Source organism: Neodiprion virginianus, chromosome 1 (assembly GCF_021901495.1).
Source record: "Neodiprion virginianus isolate iyNeoVirg1 chromosome 1, iyNeoVirg1.1, whole genome shotgun sequence".
NCBI lineage: Eukaryota > Metazoa > Arthropoda > Insecta > Hymenoptera > Diprionidae > Neodiprion > Neodiprion virginianus.
The window spans coordinates 34,339,904-34,364,151 of NC_060877.1; the positions used below are offsets into that span (position 1 = coordinate 34,339,904).

Here is a 24,248-nt window from a genome sequence, read left to right on the forward strand (position 1 = left end):
ATGCCGCGTGTCAATCGTTATGGCGGTCGATTCGAACTGTTCGAAGCATCCCGTCCCCCGCGCTCTATGTAAGTCGACGCAACCGTTGGTTGAAATGCGTTGCTGATTGTTGCTCACGCGCAATTTGGCAGCTGTGAAAATACCGTCGCCACAACTTGGTGCAGTTTTATTGAAAAAGATTATAATAGAGAATTGATTTTATTGATTTCAAACTCACGGGATCACAATACATTCTGGGATATTCAATTTTTTCAACTTTCAGAAGCTTTTCACGTTCAAATCAGTAATTGGAAGAAAAGAAACCTTGGTTGAAACTGAACTTTCGCTCTGAATGAGGAGTTTGTGGATGGAATTAAATTAGAATTTCCAATTTGATTTCCTAACAGTATTCAGTGATACTATTAGTGTATTCAATCACGCATCATTGATGAATAATTTCTTTTTGAATTCATTTCAACCCGACATTCTTCACTTGAACCTATCAAATCATTTTATCACTAGCACAGCTCTTACACACCCATTCATATTTTTTATGGGACAAAAATTTCATTGCCATGTTAAGCTTTTCAAATCCGCTATGTATAGCACTACACCACATTAAATTTCCTAATTTATTTATAATATTAAAACTAAAAATGTATATGCTAAGTAAATTAGTTTAAAATTTTTATTTTAAGAAGTACATGAGAATAGACAGAAGTTTATTTCTTGGCTTCACGGACAGCCTTGCGTTCAGCTGCTCTCTTGAGCTGTGCCTTAGGCTTCAAGTTGTGCTTCTTAGCAAAACGCTGGTTACGCAGGAATTTCAAATCCATCTGCAATGTTTGAAATGAATACAATTAGCGGCTTTCAGTGAAATTTTTGTGTGATAACATCTCATCTATCATCTACAGTTTAAATGTAATATTGCTCTTTACTATTTATCAACACATTCACTAATAGTTGTCTGTATGTATATGTCATACATAGAATGACTGGTTATTGAAGTTTACGATTATACATATTTTGTGCATCATACGGCTAATACACAATTCATAAATCCACAGTGATATGAATGATGATACAGCTATAATTAGGAGTAGACAATCGTAGTCAACTCATAATAGAAGCCGATGGAAATATAAATCGAGGAAACTAAATTGAAAGTATATGGGTGTAGAGAATAAATGTAACTTACACCAAGGGTAGATTCGTGTCTGTACTTCTTTGGCTTTTTAATGCCATTGCGATGAGCTTTTCTGCCTGTAATTGACGCATAGGATATATAAAAAATTACCCCTGTTTGACGCAAACACACAATGAGATATTAACACTTGCATAGACAAATTTTTTAAATCCACCAGATTTTAGAAATCAATAATCCCAGAATTCTTTCAAGTGCCTAAGGTAATTGGTTAAATGATAAGATTAAAGTGGATAATTCGAACTTCATTAACCTAATGTCTTGACACGGTTAGCACAGATAAAGGGAAATATTAACCTGCATTTGAATCTTTGATACAGCTATGTAAGATTTATTGATAGAGTATTTCTGATAGTAAAAGAATCTACTTACTCTGATTGTGATTTGTGTGATTCTTTGACTTTGCCATTTCTGGGTATTCTCACGTGTACCTGTAAAAGAAAAATAATGTTACCTGACTGAGCAGCTAGGGCCTGGAAGTTTTAAGGTTAGCCGCGACTTAAATCGTCATAAAATGTCGAACTTCGAATAAATAAAAAATGAAGAGTAGCTCTAAGGCCTCCATTAAAGTAATCGTGATATTTATTGATCATATTCTTGCACCAATTCTTAGGATTGCACGGATGATCGATATAAAATTATTTATTATTGTCAAAACAGACATCTCACTCACCGGACAAGGAAACGAGAAAGAAATACTTTGGCTCAGCGCAGTGTTCCCAACCCGTCCGTGGGGGGCTATGTGACCAGGGCCGTAGCATTATAGTACCGAACAAAAAATTATAGTACTTTTTTGAAAATGTTAATAATGCAATAAAATCACGGAATATTATTTTTAGAAGTATATTATCCCTATCCATTACAATACGCGTGCGTACTTACATTTAATTGTACGAATGACCAGAAGGTACTTATTTGAATTATTTTTGTACACACTAGGAATGACGGCAGGAACTGGCGGGAAGCGGGAAACGGGGCGCTCAAATCAACACCAACGCGCCTGAGCCCGAACCGTGCATGTCAGCGCCCTCCGCAATAATGTGGTTAAAATTAAAAACCACATTATGGTGAATGGCGCTGACAATTTTTTGCCTAGCGCGAAAAGATTTGAATACGTTTCTTTTGAAAAGTATTAAAAATCTTTTTTTTTCGAAAAGTATTAAAGAATTTTGTCCCGCCAGTTTTTGTATTACAAAAAAAAAACTTCTTTTTATACAAATTTCCAAATTATAGTAGATTTCCGTCACATAATGAAAGTTCTATGTTACATAGTACGAAGTTCATATTTATGTGACATCTACTATAATTATGTGACGGTTGGGAACACTGGCTCAGCGCCGCGACCGTCGATTCGTCGAAACCGAACGTGTAGACTTCTGCGGTGATGATATAAATTTGTTCTGACAATTAATAAAATTTTGTAAGGATTTACGAATTGATAAGGATATCATTTTAGTGAAAACATACATGTGTAAACTTTTTCCAATTCGTTTTTTCATACTCAATTCTAATAGATGAATTCCATATTATTTCCAATGGTAAGTTACAGTCCTAGTTCCTCGTCCTAGTGACAAATGTAAATTCTGAACTTCAAAAATGGCGAACCGCACGGTAAAAGACGCGAAGTCTATTCGCGGTACAAATCCACAATATTTAGTAGAAAAAATAATCAGATCACGAATATACGATTCGAAATCACATGCTAAGAGTGTCTGACTCTAAGGTCCGCTTCTCTTTTACGTAATGATTTCTATTACTGGCCTCTCTAGGAGCGTTAGGGTTTTGCTTGCTTCTCACGAGTTTCTTGGCTACAAAAATTACGTTCAGAACTTTCAATAACATGGCAATTATGCACGACCCTTCGTTTCCCCATTGTTACCTCTATCGCGGTGAAAGGCGATAAATAATAATTACTACTCTTTATTAGCTATCAATAATTAAGTTATTTCACTTCTCGAGTTATTATTAGATCATAAGAAGCATAAAAATACAAAATAATACTGAACACCCCAGAGGGATATTAAACAAGCTCGCTTCACCGGCTTAGCAATTGATACTCACATACCCCTTCGTATATGTATTGATAAAGCATGCATGCAAAATTCTCATTTTCTCATTCATGTCTCCAGCCATGCTAAGTGGGTTTGATGAAATTTCTAAGTGACACCAGATAACATTATAAAGCACTGTACTTTGGTTCTGCCACTTAGTCATCAACTGGGTATTTGTTTATGAGGAAAACAAAAATACCGCTCAGACTTAGAATTAAGGTCTAGTAAAGGTTGCAACAATTAGGCATAAAAAATACCTGTGGGAAATCGAAATGACCGACAATGTTGTCAATCAAGAAGAATTTTATTTCATTGTTACTGTTCAATTTTTCAAATGTTTTTTTTTCTCATTTAGACGGTGATAATACCTACAACGAATAAAATTTCATGCATTCATTTGTTTTCTTTTTCAGTAGACGCAGTAAATTTTCGTGGTATTCGAAAAAATCTCAGACATAACATAAACGTAAGAAATTACAACACGCTCGGAGTGAAAGGTGTGGAACGGTCTCGGAAATATTAAGGATATTTCTTATACTCCGAGGAAGTAGGTACGGTAGGCAGATGCGTAAGACATGACTGAATTCAAACGAAGGGGTAGAATAGCGTGTACATATACGTATGCAGCACGAACAACAGCAGCTGCCCGCCACCCGTAATACTACTACGAGTTCCACGTAAATCGACTACAGAATATCTAAAAATAGACAACTTGCCAAGCTTATCCCGAAGTGCAGGAGAGTCGCGGTGTCGCTGGTATTACGGGTACGTAAAACACCGTATTATCGCGTGTACTTCACAGAAAAAATGTTCACATAAATTAAACTTAAATAACACGAGTACATAAGCTACAGTATGTACAGAATACCGAACACATCTAATCCCATTAGTTTACTTCATAGGTAGAAAAATACTGGTCAGCTATCAAACAACCGCCACTAGATGTACGATTCACGCTAGCGATACGATACGTGCCTTCTACACGCACAACACTGATGACGTCATTCTACTAATAATGCGTCGGAGCTCGACTCCCCGATTTGGGGGGGAGGGGAATAGAAAGTTTAAGGTTCAAATCTGTGCCGCAGGAACCGTGCGGCGTCGACATAACCTTAGAACAACAACCAATCAGAACGCCTACAATATGAAAGTTTTTCAAGACAAGGAATTTCATTGGCTCATGCATGCCGCGTGTCAATCGTTATGGCGGTCGATTCGAACTGTTCGAAGCATCCCGTCCCCCGCGCTCTATGTAAGTCGACGCAACCGTTGGTTGAAATGCGTTGCTGATTGTTGCTCACGCGCAATTTGGCAGCTGTGAAAATACCGTCGCCACAACTTGGTGCAGTTTTATTGAAAAAGATTATAATAGAGAATTGATTTTATTGATTTCAAACTCACGGGATCACAATACATTCTGGGATATTCAATTTTTTCAACTTTCAGAAGCTTTTCACGTTCAAATCAGTAATTGGAAGAAAAGAAACCTTGGTTGAAACTGAACTTTCGCTCTGAATGAGGAGTTTGTGGATGGAATCAAATTAGAATTTCCAATTTGATTTCCTAACAGTATTCAGTGATACTATTAGTGTATTCAATCACGCATCACTGATGAATAATTTCTTTTTGAATTCATTTTAACCCGACATTCTTCACTTGAACCTATCAAATCATTTTATCACTAGCACAGCTTTTACACACCCATTCATATTTTTTATGGGACAAAAATTTCATTGCCATGTTAAGCTTTTCAAATCCGCTACGTATAGCACTACACCACATTAAATTTCCTAATTTATTTATAATATTGAAACTAAAAATGTATATGCTAAGTAAATTAGTTCAAAATTTTTATTTTAAGAAGTACATGAGAATAGACAGAAGTTTATTTCTTGGCTTCACGGACAGCCTTGCGTTCAGCTGCTCTCTTGAGCTGTGCCTTAGGCCTCAAATTGTGCTTCTTAGCAAAACGCTGGTTACGCAGGAATTTCAAATCCATCTGCAATGTTTGAAATGAATACAATTAGCGGCTTTCAGTGAAATTTTTGTGTGATAACATCTCATCTATCATCTACAGTTTAAATGTAATATTGCTCTTTACTATTTATCAACACATTCACTGATAGTTGTCTGTACGTATATGTCATACATAGAATGACTGGTTAGTGAAGTTTACGATTATACATATTTTGTGCATCATACGGCTAATACACAATTCATAAATCCACAGTGATATGAATGATGATACAGCTATAATTAGGAGTAGACAATCGTAGTCAACTCATAATAGAAGCCGATGGAAATATGAATCGAGGAAACTAAATTGAAAGTATATGGGTGTAGAGAATAAATGTAACTTACACCAAGGGTAGATTCGTGTCTGTACTTCTTTGGCTTTTTAATTCCATTGCGATGAGCTTTTCTGCCTGTAATTGACGCATAGGATATATAAAAAATTACCCCTGTTTGACGCAAACACACAATGAGATATTAACACTTGCATAGACAAATTTTTTAAATCCACCAGATTTTAGAAATCAATAATCCCAGAATTCTTTCAAGTGCCTAAGGTAATTGGTTAAATGATAAGATTAAAGTGGATAATTCGAACTTCATTAACCTAATGTCTTGACACGGTTAGCACAGATAAAGGGAAATATTAACCTGCATTTGAATCTTTGATACAGCTATGTAAGATTTATTGATAGAGTATTTCTGATAGTAAAAGAATCTACTTACTCTGATTGTGATTTGTGTGATTCTTTGACTTTGCCATTTCTGGGTATTCTCACGTGTACCTGTAAAAGAAAAATAATGTTACCTGACTGAGCAGCTAGGGCCTGGAAGTTTTAAGGTTAGCCGCGACTTAAATCGTCATAAAATGTCGAACTTCGAATAAATAAAAAATGAAGAGTAGCTCTAAGGCCTCCATTAAAGTAATCGTGATATTTATTGATCATATTCTTGCACCAATTCTTAGGATTGCACGGATGATCGATATAAAATTATTTATTATTGTCAAAACAGACATCTCACTCACCGGACAAGGAAACGAGAAAGAAATACTTTGGCTCAGCGCAGTGTTCCCAACCCGTCCGTGGGGGGCTATGTGACCAGGGCCGTAGCATTATAGTACCGAACAAAAAATTATAGTACTTTTTTGAAAATGTTAATACCCAGGTAGCATTTCATGCGCCGTCAGATCATGCAAGATCTTGATCGGCAGCGCCATACGGCAGAATAATGCATGATTGGTGTATGGCGACGCAAAACAAGCGAGCAAACAGCAAAGCTGTAAGGGACTGTCTAACAGCGCTTGCTGCAGCATTCATGCGACGTCTGCCGGAATTCTGTTCTTCGTACTTCGCAACCTTCCCGCACGTGCGCGCAGGATGCTTATACCCTATATATTACATACAATAATAGCGGGAACCGGGGAAGCTTGGGCATCCCAGTAAAACGTGTAAAGATATTGTCGACGATATTTTATCAGCCGTAAGACGTACACACGGTGCTGGAAGGAAAACAAAAAGAAACACAATACTTCATTTCACAGAGTAAGTGTCGTTTCAAATTATCTTTCAAAATTAATGCACATATGGAGACCTGCATGTCGGGTTCAAACGTTGACATATAATACAATATTACCTATATTAGCTCACTTTTTAAGTTAAATTTTTGGCCATTGCTATTACTTTTACGTACGAAAGTGATATTTCGTCAAATTTCAAGTCCCGTAATTCTCAAAGATTTGTATTTGTTGCCTCTACTATAACTATATATGCAATATTATTAATAATTTCTGTAGCTTGTCTATATACATGCCTGAATCATGATTAGGCTGAAACGAAACCCCTTTAGTCAACTCACACAAAGGCAACGGCGTAATCGTTTAAATGACCGTAGAATGGCGAGGCATGCCGATGCTAATCCTTATTTACGTTGCAATATCGTCAATAATGATAGTTCTGAGGAAATATCTTTGAATAATGGAAACGTCATAGCATCTATTTTACCAAATGACAGTCCTCCTCACGAACCGCAAAGTTCGGTTACTTGGAATAACTTAGCTCACGAGGCGAAAGATAATTCTTCCGAATATGAGTGTTCAGATTCAGATGCTGTCTGTGAAGACGATAGTAACAGTCAGTCTATGGGTGAAGAAGGCAGTATTCGATTAAAAAATTGCTTTCGAACACAGTTAGCTGATTGTTTTATTGAGAATAACATCAACAATGTCCAGGCGAACTCAATACTTACAGTTCTCAGATCACATCGCTGTTTGGCCTCTCTTCCACAAGATGTAAGAACATTGATTGGGACTTGCAATCGTCGCGTTGAATTGATTGATGTTGAACCCGGAAAATATTGGCATGTAGGTTTTGTTGCTGGAATTTTAAAAGAACTGTCGAAACACACATATGCCATACCTAATATCTTAGAAATCGATGTTAGTACTGATGGAGCTGCTGGTGCAAAAGACGGTTCAACTCAGTATTGGCCTATCCAGTTCCGAATAATAAATATTCCTGATAGCTCTATACTTATCGCAGGTGTCTATTATGGGAAGGGTAAGCCAAAAGACCCGAACAATTTCTTTAAAATGTTCACAAATGAAGTCCAAGAGGTTTTCGCCAGCGGTGGTATCCATTTCAAGAATCATTTAGTAAAAATAAAATTCAGATGCTTCATAGCTGATGCTCCGGGTTGATACCTTGGAGGTATTTAAGAGTTTGAAGAAGATCCTGAAAGACAACGATCTCTAGTAAGCATTATAGTTTTATCATATCACCTGATAGTGTATTTTTTCTCGGGTGGTAACTAATTTCAGTGATATTTATTGCAAGTTTAAAAACGAGTGATATGGATTTCAGAGACACTATCTTATTAACGTTGGTGGTGTCACAGCTAGAGATGCTCTCAACCAATTTCTGAAGGAAGCCATGACGGATAGCCTGACACAAAAATTCTCTTGGACTGGAAAGTCTGTTTCAGATAAAGAGAATCTCCGACCGTTATTTAATACCTGTATCGGAAAGGTATTTTTTGGTGTGTATGACTAAGATTATCGTTATTGACTAATAATACGTTACCCTATATTCAATGCAAGGTTTCGATGATTGTTTACGCAGATGCTTTACGTGAGTGTTGAACAATACCACAGCCACATGATCGTACAGAATTTGCGAGACTGATGCAAGAGGCAATTCGGGGCGCACGAAAAAGATTGCAGGATGCAAAACGACGTGCCATTCGCTCTGTCCATGTGGAGGGTCGCAGACAAAAATATATGGCTGAAATGGCTCATCGTTACGAGGTTGAACACCCAGGACAATGACACTGCGGAATAAGAGACCCACAATTTGCCTATTAAAGATCCTACGTGTATTCAAACATACGTACCTATGTACTTTGTTTGACTAAGAAATATTTTAGTACGTATAGCTGTGATGTTAGTTTTTATGTTTATGCTCAAGCATAGTATTTATAATTGGTACTGCAGCTGTGATATCCACAAGTGACATGTAACTATATGTTTTCCAATGAAACATTATACCTATATCAACAAATGCGGCGGGTTTGTACTAACATAGCTAACATTTAGATACTGTAGACGCTTTTGGTATCTGGTATAAATTTTAGTCTTCTGACATTTATATAAAGTATTAATTTTTATTTTTTGATTTCAAACACTTCATTATTATCTACTGTTCTACTCATTTGATATCAGTTTATCAATACTATTATAAACTGTAGTTAATAATTTTAAGCTACAACGTATAAAAATGTAACTAAAGACATATTTATATTAATAACTGTACAACAGTAGAAGAGACCCTCTCTTCTAGTCTTGTTGTAGACATAGATTTGTGAGTCAGTGTTTTTCTTGTTCATTTTTGCTCGCGAGTAACTGTAACACGTTTATGACTGATTATCTTTAAGTAAAAGTAAAAAATATGCAGACTTATATTATACCTATATGTATATGTATATGGGTGTAATATATCATATATTTTACTATAGCCGCATATTAATAATATAAAATATAAATATTAATATAATTATATAGTATAACGATTATAGTCAACGAATGACCTGCCATGTTCTGTGATTTTGAACTTTATATTTGAAATAAATGAGAAAATCTTGCAATATATAGTTTTCTTCTTTTTTTTTTTTTGCCGATGAGAACCTGTGCATTCTGCTCTTCGTGAATGCCGGCAGACCCTTCGAGAATCATGCATGATCTGCAGCAAGCTTCTGTCGAAAGCACACATGCGCACGTCTTCCTACAACTGCGGAAACAGGCAGATAGTGGTCTGCCGCCAGAGCCATGCACGCGCCACGTGACGACCATAACGTGAACTTGCGACAGAATGCTACCTGGGTAATGCAATAAAATCACGGAATATTATTTTTAGAAGTATATTATCCCTATCCATTACAATACGCGTGCGTACTTACATTTAATTGTACGAATGACCAGAAGGTACTTATTTGAATTATTTTTGTACACACTAGGAATGACGGCAGGAACTGGCGGGAAGCGGGAAACGGGGCGCTCAAATCAACACCAACGCGCCTGAGCCCGAACCGTGCATGTCAGCGCCCTCCGCAATAATGTGGTTAAAATTAAAAACCACATTATGGTGAATGGCGCTGACAATTTTTTGCCTAGCGCGAAAAGATTTGAATACGTTTCTTTTGATAAGTATTAAAAATCTTTTTTTTTCGAAAAGTATTAAAGAATTTTGTCCCGCCAGTTTTTGTATTACAAAAAAAAAACTTCTTTTTATACAAATTTCCAAATTATAGTAGATTTCCGTCACATAATGAAAGTTCTATGTTACATAGTACGAAGTTCATATTTATGTGACATCTACTATAATTATGTGACGGTTGGGAACACTGGCTCAGCGCCGCGACCGTCGATTCGTCGAAACCGAACGTGTAGACTTCTGCGGTGATGATATAAATTTGTTCTGACAATTAATAAAATTTTGTAAGGATTTACGAATTGATAAGGATATCATTTTAGTGAAAACATACATGTGTAAACTTTTTCCAATTCGTTTTTTCATACTCAATTCTAATAGATGAATTCCATATTATTTCCAATGGTAAGTTACAGTCCTAGTTCCTCGTCCTAGTGACAAATGTAAATTCTGAACTTCAAAAATGGCGAACCGCACGGTAAAAGACGCGAAGTCTATTCGCGGTACAAATCCACAATATTTAGTAGAAAAAATAATCAGATCACGAATATACGATTCGAAATATTGGAAAGAAGAATGTTTTGCGTTAACCGCCGAACTTTTGGTCGACAAAGCGATGGAGTTGAAGTGAGTGCAGTTACATTTCTAACCTACATTTTGACACAACAGGTCTTGTTTGTTTATATTTGTTGAATCATAAGGTTCACGCGTCTCCTAATTTGGCTTAATTATATGAAAAAGAATCAAAACTTTTATAGATAACACATGAATTAACTACTTATTTTTCTGTTTTAGATATATCGGGGGAGTGTTTGGCGGCAATGTAAAGCCAACGCCATTCCTCTGTTTGATTCTGAAAATGCTTCAAATCCAACCAGAAAAGGATATCATAGTCGAATTCATCAAAAATGAAGAATTTAAGTATGTACGTGCCTTAGGAGCTTTGTACATGCGACTAACTGGCACCTCTGTTGATTGCTACAAATATTTGGAACCTTTATTCAACGACAATAGAAAATTGAGACGACAGAATAAGCAGGGTCAATATGAATTGATCCATATGGACGAATTCATTGATGAACTACTCAGAGAGGAAAGATCGTGCGATGTTATTTTACCCAGAATACAGAAGCGCCATGTTCTAGAAGAGAATAATGAAATAGGTTACTACTTTATGAACACGTAATTTTATTCAAACTTAAGGCGTTTATAATTCCCTCATCTATATTTCCATTAATTGGAAGTGATAAACAAATGATTTAATTGTTTCAGAGGGAAAAATATCCGCACTCGAGGACGACATGGATGAGGGAATTGAGTCTTCAGATGACGAAGATGTGCCCGTAGTAAAGGAGGAAGTTCGTAAACGTACAGAAGACTTTGAAAGAGAGCGTCACAGGGATCGAGAAAAGAGACATGCTCGCCCCGAGAAAAAAGTAGAAAGGGAGAAACGGCGGTCCAGAAGTAGGGAGCGGGAAAGAGACAGGAGAGAACGTAAACGAAGCAAATCTCCTAAACTGTATTCCTCATCATCACACAAAGATAAAGATCGTGATAAGGATAGGCACAGAAGGGACGACAGGGAGAAAGAAAGAGATCGAGATCGTCGGAGAGAACGAGAGCGGCCTAGGCACTAACACACCTCACTATGAGAGAATACAAATTTACAATGAAAAATTAATACCAATTGTCATTTCTGTAAGTAACTTCATATTTGTATGACTAACGAGATCAACTTGTACACCTTGATCATTAAAAGAATTCTGTGTCATAACAATATTGAAAAGGGATTCATCATTCTAGCAAAAGATTCTGTAATTAGCATAAAAATGATTTGAAATACATCATTTCATACATATGTTTTTTGTTATATCTTTGTTCTCAAGTTGCCAGAGCTTAAAATAAAACGATAACTGTACTTAGCTAATTACAGTTTAATAATATTAAAATTACATAATTTTTTTAACTAACTGCTACATAGTAGCTTACCCGAACATTGTTTCAGTGGAGTGTGAGTATCCACGATACTCGGGTATCGAATTAATTGGGAAAGCTATTTAGTATTACAGATTGTGGATCATTTCATGTTTTATGCCTGTATACGAATAACCGACATTGAAAAATTCGGTTTCATACATTTTTTAGAATGTACAGATTGGTTCAAAACATTGCAGTAGCATTGCAAATTCTTTTTGGATTTTCGAGATATCAAAGGTAAAAACAGTGCATAATCATAAAAGAATATTTTCTTAACATGGCCATAATGCCACTGAACTGCGTAAGTCGGTAATATCTAAATAACCGATATTTCATCTATTTTATGCGATATTTACATATTTTAAGTTTGTATTATATTACTTTGTAATAAAGTAACTACCAAATCTCAAATTTCATAATTATAAATAGTGAGCAAAATATAGTATACAATATACACTTAAAGATACGAAGGAATGGGCGATTAGTCGTGCAATTAGTCACGTATAAGACTCCTATATTTAGGGAGCTTCTAGGGAATACAATTCTCGGATGCGTCAAAAATAGGTTTTTCGATCGCAAATATACGGATGGAGGAAATCATCTCAAAAATAAATATTTCCATCAACCGAAATCAAATTGAACATGATTTGCTGCATTTCTTAAATCTTAACGTACCTAGTCATAGCCTTTTGAAATTATACATTCTACGTTATATTACCTTTCTTCCTTCCCAATTTTTACAATTTTCATACATCGTCGATACCAAAACTTTGTAACAAAATTTCTTGCAGCACATTCACAGTTACTACAGTGCAACAGCTGAGACATTTGAGCCTTTTTTGTCCATAATTTCAAATTCTTGCTAGAACGTTGGTGAATTCAATATAAATAATCTTTCTTCTTCCTTCTTTATCCATTTCAGCAATTTGCTTACAGAATTTATCGCATCTGGTTTAGTCACCAGTGGTTCAAAAGTCAAATACAATTCGAAACCTGACGTTACCTGAAAAAAATCAAAGCTGAATTGCAAATCTTGTCACAAATGAAATATGAATATTCATACTAATACTAGTGCGTTATTGATACTAGTAATCATCGAAGCAAATGTTTTAAATACTTTAAACAAATTATTCTACACCTTACCCATGCTAACATTGTTTCTTTGTCCAATTGTTGGAATATCAACTTCAGTGGTCGATTTGGGGCATGTAGTCTGTGATGAAGGCACTGATAGAGTCCCAATAGTCTGAAATTTATAATAAAAATATTAATGCACTGCTAAAAATCATATTATTTTTTTTTAATACAAAAATTTACCGTTCGATTTCTTCATCTGTTGTATATGGCGGTTGAAAACCAGGACTCCAGAATTGTGCCGTACTTTTACATTTGTACAAGACATGTCGCATCTCAGGTAAACCAATTTCTGCTGTTGTGATGGATGCTTTGTTCATTGACTCATTGATGGCTTCCAAACAATTTGTCCTTCGTAATTTCTCAACTATTTTCTGATGAGAAATTAGCAAGATATGATAATCAATAATAGATCATCTTCTTCAATGAATTCATAAGAGTTTGCTTACTTGCTTGGCATCCGATAGAGAATAGAACACGTCTTTGTCGACAGTCAGAAGTAATAAACAAGCTTGGCAATCCTCTGCCAGGTACGAAACATGACCGTGCATAAACCCATTGGGATCAAACTTGGGCAAACATATTGGCGTCCAGCTTTCTACCGTTTTGAACGACTCCGAGCTGGCGACCAAATTTTGGATCAAATGCAAGTCAGCAGGGTGTATGAAATATTTTTTCATTCTGACCAATGTTACCAGCTGATTATCAGCCAGTAGTATCGCAAACACCAGATTCTGAAATTTTTTTTATCAGTGAGCTCATTGTTATTTTTATCCCATGTAAGTTTTATATAAATTTTGCTATAAGACAGGTAGATAAATAGATATTTTTATTTTATCCATAGCAATGCTGGATAAGATGGTGAATCAAAGCAAGTATACGTGACACAATGAAGAAGAAATAAAATGAAGATTTACAACACAGGGAGTACTACAAACAAAATAATAATAAAAGACAGGCTTGATAAGAGAGACAAATATAGAACGTTACGTTTTTGAATCACTCAAGGTACACAAACACTGTGCTTCCTCACCTTAATTTTGCCACAAGTTTGAACAATGGTTTGACTAATAGCATCCCTCATGGAGGGCAACAAAGGCAAGCACTTAATAGCACCTAGAAAAAAGGCTGGCTCTTTATCCATAAAATTCAACAAATGATCGATTAACCTCTCGCTGCCTGTCAATAATCTTCGCAAATCAAAGTTTCGCCTCTGTTCATAAACCCTCGTCATATGAGATTGTGTGAGGACGCAAACTATTTGATTATACACATATCTGTAAGCAAAATTTAGGTCTATTGAATGGGTTCAATGAAAATAGTCAGTGAACAATATGAACAAAGATATTAAAAAGAAACTAAACTTATTTCTATTTTCACACATAATTAGAAATACCGATATCTTGAGGAAAATAAGTATCATGACTCTGTAATAAAGAATTGCATATTGTAAGAATGAATTCTGCAATAAACTCACGTTAGCTGTAAAACTAGCTGCGGCACACTTTCCAGTGTTTTAGATACAGTGACTAAGATAAGTGGACCTTTGACAACGAAAACGAAATTAGTATCGCCCGCGTGGACCGATCTGATCATGTCGTTACCAGCTTGAACGAATGAAACTAACGCCTGCATAACGCCCATAAGTGTGACGAGTTTATCCTCGGAGCTGTGCCTCGAGTAAATGGGTTTTCCCGCCTGGCTCAGTATGAATATATGCTTTCTCTGTGCTAGCCACGTCGTGTTCCTCAGTGGGTCAATTTCCAGACTATTCAAACTGAGCTGCTGCGTGTTGTCCTCCTAAAAAATGGGAAATCTGCGTACTGAGCAATTTGAATTCGACCCCTCCTGTCAGGTTAGAGGTTAGGAGACTCACGAGCTCCAAATCGTCGGGAGGTTCAGGCTTTGGCTCCGTGGGGCTGACCGCCGTTGGCGTCGGCGGGGCCTCTCGAATGTCCTCCTGGAGTTCGGATATCGTGCTAGTCGTGCTTTCCTTCATTTGCCTGTCGTCTATGCTGTTGCTCATTTCCTGCTCGTATTCCTCGAAACTATCAGTCGTCACTAGCATCGTCTCGGCCGAAGCCCCAGGCTCGATTCCTGGCTCGGCTATAACGTCGTCGACACCAGGTGCCTCGGGATTGGCCATTTTTACGCTAATTTAATTAGTCGACTCACGGTTCACACTTTTCCTACAAAATTGACGTTTGTCAATCATCAGCCGGCCATGACAGCGCGGCCAACATGTTTGCGACCAACATCACGTCGTCGCTGTTATCTTTATGCACGTCGCCCACTGGGAGCCCCTGCTATTGCGCACCGCTACCAACGCCATGCAACGACTTGACAAAATATCCCTAGATTATCAGCGGGAATATATCAATCGGTTCAAACTCCGTCCTTGGAGCAAAAGCTGTGTCCGACGCAAAATTAAAATTCAATTACGTATAATTGTCAAACAAATATTTGAAACGTATGGATCGAATAAAGAATTCGGTCACTCAATTCTCACTTCAGTCATTTGCATGCGTGCGGGAAATTCTTTGACATACAATAGCCGTTATATCGATGATTCGTACACAATATCCTTGACTGAAAATTGCGTCATGTGCGGACGAAAAATTACAAAAAAAAACACGCACCTACATTATCAGTATGCATATGGATATTTTTATTTTCAATCGCGTTTTCAGAAGAGTTATCAGAAACTTTTGAAATTACTGTGTCTGAAACTGATTAATCATAACCTGCTGATTATCACTATGTATGCACAAGTCAAATATATTACATGCAAAAAATTATCGAAAACAACTTATAGGCATGTGACAGGAATTTCTGGAACTTACTTATTTATCACAATATCAATTCGTATATAAATGTTACATATATTTGTCAACTTCAGTGTGATTAGGAAGAAACATAATCTCGTTACAAAAGTTTTGGAACTATTCTTCAAGGTTCCCCTGCCTAAAAATAAAACTTGGAAGACGCCTTGAGCATTCATAAATTCTTCTTATTAATTCAATGAAGCTTTTACATGCCGATCGAAACTCTTTATTCGTGAATGCGATGACATACCAATAGATTTTAATACTGAGCATAATTATCTATGTTAAAAATTCATACAAGACGGGTAAGATTTTTGGATTTCTATTTAATCTCCCGATTATAAGTATCATAAAGTTGAATAAGACACAGAGATTAAGTCTTTTTGGGATGTTGTAACACTGTATTTGACGATAAGTGACTGTAGCTTATATGACGCTGGTAGATTTTCTGTACTGTCCAAAATGCTCCAAATATTGCTGTATGGTATCCATAGGTTGATAAATCTCATTCATTCGATTCTGTAACATGTTTTAAACAAATTACAACAATTCACTTTATCCCGTAGTTATAAATTGCCAGGGGTTTATTTTCAAATTTCAGTCGTAAAAAGGAGAGTCGTATATATATTATCTTCGTTTATCTTACTTGTAAATACTGAGGAGCTTGATTCGGTACAGCTGATCCGAGGAAACCTTGTAGAAATTCTCTCATCAACTCCCACGAGCTACCCGGAATGACGCAGGGCCGATATTCGACCTGTGAAAGATTGTTTATTCAAATCTGTTATTATGAATTATTTCTCAGAATGACACGATCATTTTTTAAGATGAAGCGAACCATTGGGCAAAAAAAAAAAAAAGTGAAGAAAAATCCCCCCGAAGCGTAATGTTTCGATCAAAAGAAATTATTTTATAAACATACATAGAAGGCGATCGATAAATGGGGTTCGATGAACCGTATGATAGAAATTTAATACAGGAGAAATGTTATTACGTCAGCTTGAAGAAAACAATGATATTCGCGCACCTTTTGACTTCGTTTCTAACTTATTCTTAAATCAACAGAACCTTCATAGCGTTGGCGTAATTCGCCGGCTGTGTGTAATGCAGAAATATTGATTTAGCCAAATGAATGCTCAACGTTGTTTAGAGGCGTGAAAATTTATCCTACGACGCAGAGACGTCAATGGGACTAAATATTTAGATTTAAAGAAGATTTCTGTTATGAACCTCGGTTTAACCGCCAATCTGCTGATTAGTATAACACCCAGGGAGCTGCGTAACCGCGTTGTAGAATTCCACGTAGAGAGATTAAAGCTCGCGGACTTTTCATCGGCTTGATATGAACGTGACGACATTTCGCGGCAGGCTTTCGAAGAAATCTGATATGTACATAATTGTACTAACATAGATTCCAAAGTTCATCGCAAACAGAGATCAACACACTGTCCTTCTTCTTTCTCGCGTACCGCAAATACAATCAGCCTAAGACATTTGTAAGGTCAGCATGCAATTATATATCTAAATAGGTACGTGCACGCATTGCGGTTAAAATTTACTTACACACGCTACAAACATTTTTTCACCATGAAGCCTCGCTGAAAGTTGTGCGAAATGTGTAATAATACAGGATAGCAGAGACGCGAGAATTCGACATTGAAAAAATTCCATTTCCGCCGCGGTATTTTTTGAAGTACTCGTCTTCACCCAGCTCTTCGCATTGTCTCACCGACGGTACCTTATTTTTCATCGTTTTACTCCACTACTGGGAAATTTCTGTACGATAAAAAGTACATCCCACCTTATTATACCTATGAAATCTACGTTTTTCCGCAACTCAATTTACGAATTATATGCGTAGAACGATCTCGCGATTCCGATAAAGCATGAAAATGCAATAATTTTTTAGATCGTGAGGTTCAGGGCTTCGTGTATTCTTCGGCATGTTCCCCCTTTTATTTTTCATATCCGTGTGCACACGGGCTGGTTCTGTACACATACATCGACCTGATCTCGACAGCTTCCATTTCGAACCTCATACCATTTGCCGATTATTCAGCGCCGCAGCTACGAGCTTTTTGGTAAGCAAAAATCACGCGAGCACGAAAATATGCAGGGAACAAGAAATCCGGGGTATCAGAGATAATGAGATTTTTTCCTCTCCTCACCTCCGTTTTTTCCCCCTAATGTTTTATTTCCTACATGTTTTTCTTCATTCTTCTAAGCCCATAACAAGAGATGTTTCATAGCAAGATTTGGATGTTTCTTTTACCGCTGTAATATCGCTCGGCAGCTTGCGGGGAGGAAAAATAAAAAGAGAAGAAATTGAGGAAGAGAAAAAACAAAAAAAATAAAAAATAATGTCAACCTCAGGATTATAACTCGGCAACCGGAACCAAGAAGTAATATTATTTTTTACACACGAGCTTAAGGGATATCGCACAGCGAAAAACTTTTTCCTCCCGAGCTTATATCTGGCCGCAGATCCAGGATCATGAGGAAAAAATTCGCATGCAGGAGTATGTGACATAAATTTTGTTTACCGAAAGTTATTAGAAATTTTTGCGGCGTAGTTCGGTGTGTCAAATCCTCAACCGAAGCGGCCAGTCGACCGAACGCAATGTTATATTAAAAATGACGGCTTTTAGAGGGGCGATAGATCGACTAGGAACCTCCGATAAACGAGGTATAATAGTTGGGTGGATAAAACCCCTTTTCTTTCCGGAGCATCATCAGAATATAACGTTGAAAAAGTGAAGTGAAAGAAGGATCATAGTAATAACGTGTAACAAAGAGTCTCGGTTGAGTCTCGCGCAGAGTATTAGAGCGTTATTAAACGCTTATAATCTTTCAATGGCGATTGGCGATATTCTACCTTAGATCTGAACTAAGTTCACAAGATTGTTTCGCAGACCGAAGGCTCGGGGTAAAAGCTGCAATGCCAACGTTCTGCGGGTGGAAGTAATATTTTAAAATCTATAACGCGCGGATAAGCTCAATTATCTTTGCGGTCTGCTGAACGTTGGGAGTCGCGAATTCCACGGATCCGGGATGGAAACAAAGCGACGAATTTAATCCGGATTGATTAAGAGCGCTACTGCGTGGAGGGTCTCGCAACTTTTTAGGGGGAAACTTTTCGGATTAGAGGTGCTTGAATTTTTTCCCCCCTTCTTCCACTTTTTCTCTCCTCGTTCATCTTTTCTTTTCATTAAGGCTTTGAAGCGGTTCTATTCGCACGGGATTTATTACCTGTGCAAGTATCAGACGCACACCTTCTTTCACAGTCTCCTTAAAGTAAAATTTCGTTTCAAATACGCTCGGCTAAAAGATCGTTACGAACGTCGCAACGCTGCATCGGAGGTCTTAGAAGATAACAATGATCAGTATGCGGAACATATCGGAAAAATTATGTGACATCAGCCATGTATATACCTAATTCCAAGTCTCAGCATGATGCCGAAGCTAAGGATACGTAAATTGAAGCGCTAATGGGGCAAGAAAAAACCGATTTTGCAGCGCTTCGCGTTTTTGAAAACATTAGTCAACGCTACCATGCACCAACTAGGTAAATCAATGATGAAAAATTCCTATAAACGATTTACGTATGAATTATTCGTAAAAAATGTGGACATTTATTTGACCAAAATACCGACACGAAATTATATTGAAAACGTGTAAATTATCGACGTGATCGTCAATTGATTGCTCGGTGTCGTAAAGGGTTTTTCATTCTTTTAATCCATTACCGGGTGCAATCGAAAATGAAACTGATAATGGAACGAATGTACGTATATGATATTGTAAAAATGTCTGTACTGTTCCGGAGCCGAAAAATTGTACAGTTGCAAAAGTTGGGAAATATCAATTCAGGTCTGTTCTGCAATAGACAATACTTTTTATTCTGGATCGGGATGGAAAATTGACGAATGAAAATTCGCATAAAAGCTATACAGGTTCCCTTTATCCTCGATTCGCCGAACAACGACCGACTTTTGAAGCAGCACCGGAGGCAGTCCGTAGTTGTATTAATCGATTCTGCCTCGTGGGCTTTTCATTCGCGCAGAGAATTAATTCTTCTCTTTCTTTTTTTTGTTTTTTCTTTTTAAATCAGCAGGATTGGATTGAAACCAAAAAAATCGCGAAACCATAACGACGTAGAAAGAATTAAAATTGGTACATACAATATTTGCCGAGCCGTACAGATTGTTTATTTCGGTATTAATGATATGATAAAACGCTGATTAGTCAGCGTATTGACATTGCCGTAAGGTGCTAAAGAGAAAATGATATTAGAATGAAAAAGAAAGGTGAAAAGCGGCGCAGTAAAGTATGAAATCTATTTCGAAAAGTCAAGAATTTCATACATGAATCGGGGTGAAAATTTAAATCCAACGACAGCGGTTATATTTTTCTTTCCCCGAGTTTTCCTCTTCCTGCGACTAAACGGAAACGAAGAGTTTTTTTTTAACGTCTTTACTGCACCCCGTCGTTCCTTGGCTTACTTATGGTGGATAAAGTTGGTTTCTTCATCCAAGGAAGATGATGAAGCTGAGCCCAGCCTGACCTCGTCAAACCCAAAATAACAGAAGTGCAGAGAAGAGAAAAGAAAGGTTGTAGGATCAGGGAAACTGTTTTCTTTGAGGGGGAGAAACGGCGCGCAGTAAAACCTCGCCAGATCTCTCTGGGGGTGAATCTTGGTAAGAAGTGAATTATTTATATGGAGTCTCACCGGCGTTACGTTATTCACCGAAAACGTTTAACGTACAAATTGAGCCGCCGCACGGGCAGTGAAATTATTGAATAACTTCTAAAAACTTTTCCGTCTCCCGCTATACATATACGTATATATATATATACATGTATATGTATTTATACCTTAAACCCTATTGCATACCTAAAAGTTTCAAAGATTCAAATCTTCGGCATAATACGCTATGATTTTTAACGCGTTATGTGCAGACTCGAATACCAGGCACACGTATACGTACACCTGCTCCGAATTGCATCCCTGAATCCATATTGAACTTGTGCAAGTAAGCTGCGCTTGCATTCGAGCCGACACACGATGCGCCCATATATACGCTGCAGGGAGAACAAACATGTTCCGTACTTATAGACGAAGGACGAAACGAACGTCCCAGGTGGATTGGGAAGCGACAAATTGTAACGACGTCCCCGGAGGCTTACACGCATATATGTATATGTATAAACGTATATATATATATGTATATATATATGTATGTACATAGACGGGGTGGGTACGCCATCTGTAAACGCGCATGAATACGTATAATAGATACGTAGTTGTGTAGTATAATACAGCTCGGTTATACGCGTGTACATTAACACAGGGAGGCGAACCGAGGTATTATAGGTCCTCCGATACCCATCTGCAACCACGGCCATACAGTTTCCGAGGCTGTTCCGCAGGCATGTATCAATAATCCACGTGTTTCTTCCCAGATTCACAGTCAGCGTCTATACAAGGGACATCCGATGTGACTGAAGTTGGTAACGTTACTGTAACGATGCATGTTCAAGAAAAATCTTTGCTTCGAATCATTAGAATTGTCTGAAATTGAGTAAACCATACCGAACCAAATATACCCATATTCTTGAAAAGTCAACTTCTTGATAGTCGTTCTAAAATCGCAAAATAATGAATTTCTTCCTAATGTTTCGTGACGTTAACGTTACTAATGGCTTCAAGCTTTTGATGTCCGATGATGAGGTATTTTCTTGCAGGATAAAAGTGCGGTTCGTTAATGATTTCGATATCTTTCTGACGACCAAATTCCGAATAAAGTTTTCTTGACTTTGGTACGACGCGAATCGCCCTAAGGTGGTGCAAACTCCTGCCTGAGTATTCCTAGCATCCCCTTAAGCGGACATGACTTAAGTCGGGTTGAGGGGCGGCTATTTGTGTCGTCGGAGGAAGATTTGTCGCTGGAAATAGGCGATGCATGCAACACCTACGACGCAGAGAGGGTGTCAACCACCACCCCCCAAGTGGGTAAAGTCTGCGATCGATCGATAACGTGTAGTTATCTTAGATACCCGCAAACCCCATCCTTCGCTACACGGCATGCATCTCGAAAAGTTTGAATATAGAAGGAACGAGGCGTTTGCCCCGATACTTAAGTCAATGCTGTCATAGATTTAGCATAGGACTCGTATTTAGTATCGTATAGACTTCTCTGGTAATGATCATCGCGAATTTAGAAATAATTTGGACAAGCGATCGTACTTTAGATTTTATCACAGTTGAAAAGTTTCTCGTTTTTATTCCGGTTCTCCAGACAAGACGATAGTTGAATAGTTAATTTAGCAAAAAAAGAAAAAAAAAAATTGCAAAACGATTGCCGAATTATTCATCCGGTTTGTAAGTTTGTTACAGATATCTTCGCTTCGTTTATTGTCGGAACATTGCGTGAGCATCGTCACGCGGTCGAGAAAAGCAAACTTTTGCACAAATAAACAAGATTGGGTGGGCGGATGAAAAGAAAGATTGCGATGATTTATACCATCAAACGATTTTTCAACCTCAATTAATCTCTAATTCTGAAAATAAGGTGTTTATTTGAATTATTAGGTAACTGAAGTGAAATTTCCGTATTTCTTTTTATCAAAAGTGTAAATATTTTGTAGCCGCATTAAAGACATAGGAACTTCGGAGGTTCTTTGACATACGATGAAAATATTTGAAAACTGGGATTGCCGGAGGCAAAAAATTGATTAAAAGATGAAAGCATATGGTGAGTTGTGAAATTTCAAAGTTCCTGTAACCGGCGAGACTCTGATGTAAATGTGACTAAAAAATTTCAGACGTAATTAATCTCCGTGGTAAACAGAGGATCACATAGTTACATAAGTTTAACGATCAATTATTGTTAGTAGTGGAAAATCCATCGGTAGGAAATTTGGTACAGCGGTAGGTAATGGAAATAATAATTCAACGGTTCACGGACAAACGATGGTATTCAAATTATTCAAGTGAAAGCAACCGGCTGCTCTGTTAAATTTAAGATCAAAGTTCCAAACACGTTCTCCGCGAGGCGTGTGGCTGAAAATTGAATATCTCGGGTTATTATCGTATTTAAGGGGTAAACGCGCACTCCAGGATTTTAGAAAATTCTTTTTTCTTCTCTTAGCTTAAACAATATATTTTAGGGTCATAAAAACAATATCCAGTTGGTCCAAAAGTGAAAAAATAAATTTTGAAAGGTTCGATTCACGATTTTGCGACATTGCCTCGGATCGCGCGTTGAATGCTCGTAAAACTTAAAACGCATTTTCCTCGAAATCACTTTTTTAAAACTAGGACGATAGATTACTTGAACACCGTTGCGTGAATCGATTTGAAATTTTGACAGTAGCTTCACAATTACATTTTCTATGGAAGGACGTAGCCGCTTCTTTTAAAATTTAATGTCAAATCTAGTGCTTATTTTCATTTCTACAAAATTTGATAAAAAAATAAAAAAAAACCCTACGAACTTCCATAGGCAATCGTACATAGATCACAAAATTTTTTGGTTTCTTGTGCCAAGTTTAATACTTTACGAGGAATCCGTTCTCCCGTGACGGAGTTTTAAAAAAAGGTGATTTCAAAAATTGGCTCTGTCACCACCATTTTGTATGGAAATGATAATAAACAATTTTTTTTTCTCATACTTCAATAATGTGTTAAATAAACCATCGAAGAAAAAACCTTATTTCTTTCTCTATACTCCTAAAATAAGTCATCAAATTTGGGCCTTTTTTTCGACCGTTAGAGTGTGGTTACCCCTTAAGCGACACCGAAATCATGCTGTATGAAAGAGTTGACTTGGTCCTTTCATATTTTATAACGTTAATGAAAGGTTAATCTACGACGACAGTTAATGAATTATTCATGTATTTAAAGTCAGGATATTATATTTATAATATTTTTGTTCAATTACCATTTTTTTCTCATTTCGCATTTGGGTCTTCCTTCTTTGAAGTTGCTGCGTTAATAAACCCCCGGCACAAGACCAGGGAGAATTTTTCCAATTTATCAAAAAATACAATTCCCAGGCCTTCGTGGTAATATGACTGTCTCTGCAGAGCGTCTCTCGAGGGTTGAATTCATTACGTTTACATCCCGGGCGGAACTTTGCGGCGACTCTTTTCACGACCGCAGAGAAAAACACACCAGGAATAAAAATCAAACCTCTCCCCAGCGTCGATCTCGAACATAAGATGCGTTAGAAAACATTACTTTCACCCTGTGCAGTACGTACAGCTACATTAAGATTCAGTGAAAAGTGGAGTTTGTGAAGCATTGAGGTACCTAATTTTGGTCCAGGCGTTGACGCCGAATTATCGATTTTGGGGAGCA

General features: G+C 37.2%; 4 protein-coding genes and 2 long non-coding RNA genes across 6 annotated transcripts in view; 3 read left to right on the plus strand and 3 right to left on the minus strand.

The window, feature by feature from the left end:
* Positions 1-653: 653 nt before the first annotated feature.
* LOC124310440 (uncharacterized) lies at positions 654-6,003 on the minus strand. Its single transcript, XR_006909669.1, has 3 exons — positions 5,974-6,003; positions 5,596-5,660; positions 654-815 (listed from the first exon to the last, which is right to left on the minus strand). It is a non-coding gene; the product is annotated as an uncharacterized LOC124310440 (long non-coding RNA).
* Positions 6,004-6,882: 879 nt separating this feature from the next.
* On the plus strand, positions 6,883-7,927 carry LOC124310438 (uncharacterized). The gene is made up of 2 exons (XM_046774392.1): positions 6,883-7,609; positions 7,788-7,927. The coding sequence occupies exons 1-2, from the start codon at positions 7,067-7,069 to the stop codon at positions 7,899-7,901; spliced, it is 657 nt and encodes a 218-aa protein (XP_046630348.1). The 5' UTR covers positions 6,883-7,066; the 3' UTR covers positions 7,902-7,927.
* A 30-nt stretch (positions 7,928-7,957) lies between these two features.
* On the plus strand, positions 7,958-9,203 carry LOC124310442 (uncharacterized). Its single transcript, XR_006909670.1, has 3 exons — positions 7,958-7,999; positions 8,109-8,283; positions 8,367-9,203. It is a non-coding gene; the product is annotated as an uncharacterized LOC124310442 (long non-coding RNA).
* Positions 9,204-10,160: 957 nt separating this feature from the next.
* On the plus strand, positions 10,161-12,700 carry LOC124310437 (pre-mRNA-splicing factor 38A). Its single transcript, XM_046774391.1, has 3 exons — positions 10,161-10,577; positions 10,746-11,113; positions 11,223-12,700. The coding sequence occupies exons 1-3, from the start codon at positions 10,414-10,416 to the stop codon at positions 11,585-11,587; spliced, it is 897 nt and encodes a 298-aa protein (XP_046630347.1). The 5' UTR covers positions 10,161-10,413; the 3' UTR covers positions 11,588-12,700.
* On the minus strand, positions 12,243-15,338 carry LOC124310434 (vacuolar fusion protein MON1 homolog A). The gene is made up of 7 exons (XM_046774375.1): positions 14,938-15,338; positions 14,539-14,861; positions 14,095-14,338; positions 13,511-13,795; positions 13,245-13,435; positions 13,071-13,173; positions 12,243-12,930 (listed from the first exon to the last, which is right to left on the minus strand). Exons 1-7 carry the CDS (start codon positions 15,205-15,207, stop codon positions 12,790-12,792), a joined length of 1,557 nt encoding a protein of 518 aa, XP_046630331.1. The 5' UTR covers positions 15,208-15,338; the 3' UTR covers positions 12,243-12,789.
* A 389-nt stretch (positions 15,339-15,727) lies between these two features.
* Positions 15,728-24,248, minus strand: part of LOC124310439 (mediator of RNA polymerase II transcription subunit 20) — a 90,265-nt gene continuing 81,744 nt past the window's right edge. Inside the window, exons 4-5 of the mRNA XM_046774393.1 lie at positions 16,533-16,643; positions 15,728-16,405 (exon numbers count right to left, since the gene is read on the minus strand). Coding sequence (XP_046630349.1) covers positions 16,313-16,405; positions 16,533-16,643 — 204 coding nt within the window. The 3' untranslated portion in view covers positions 15,728-16,312. The remainder of the gene's footprint in view (positions 16,406-16,532; positions 16,644-24,248) is intronic.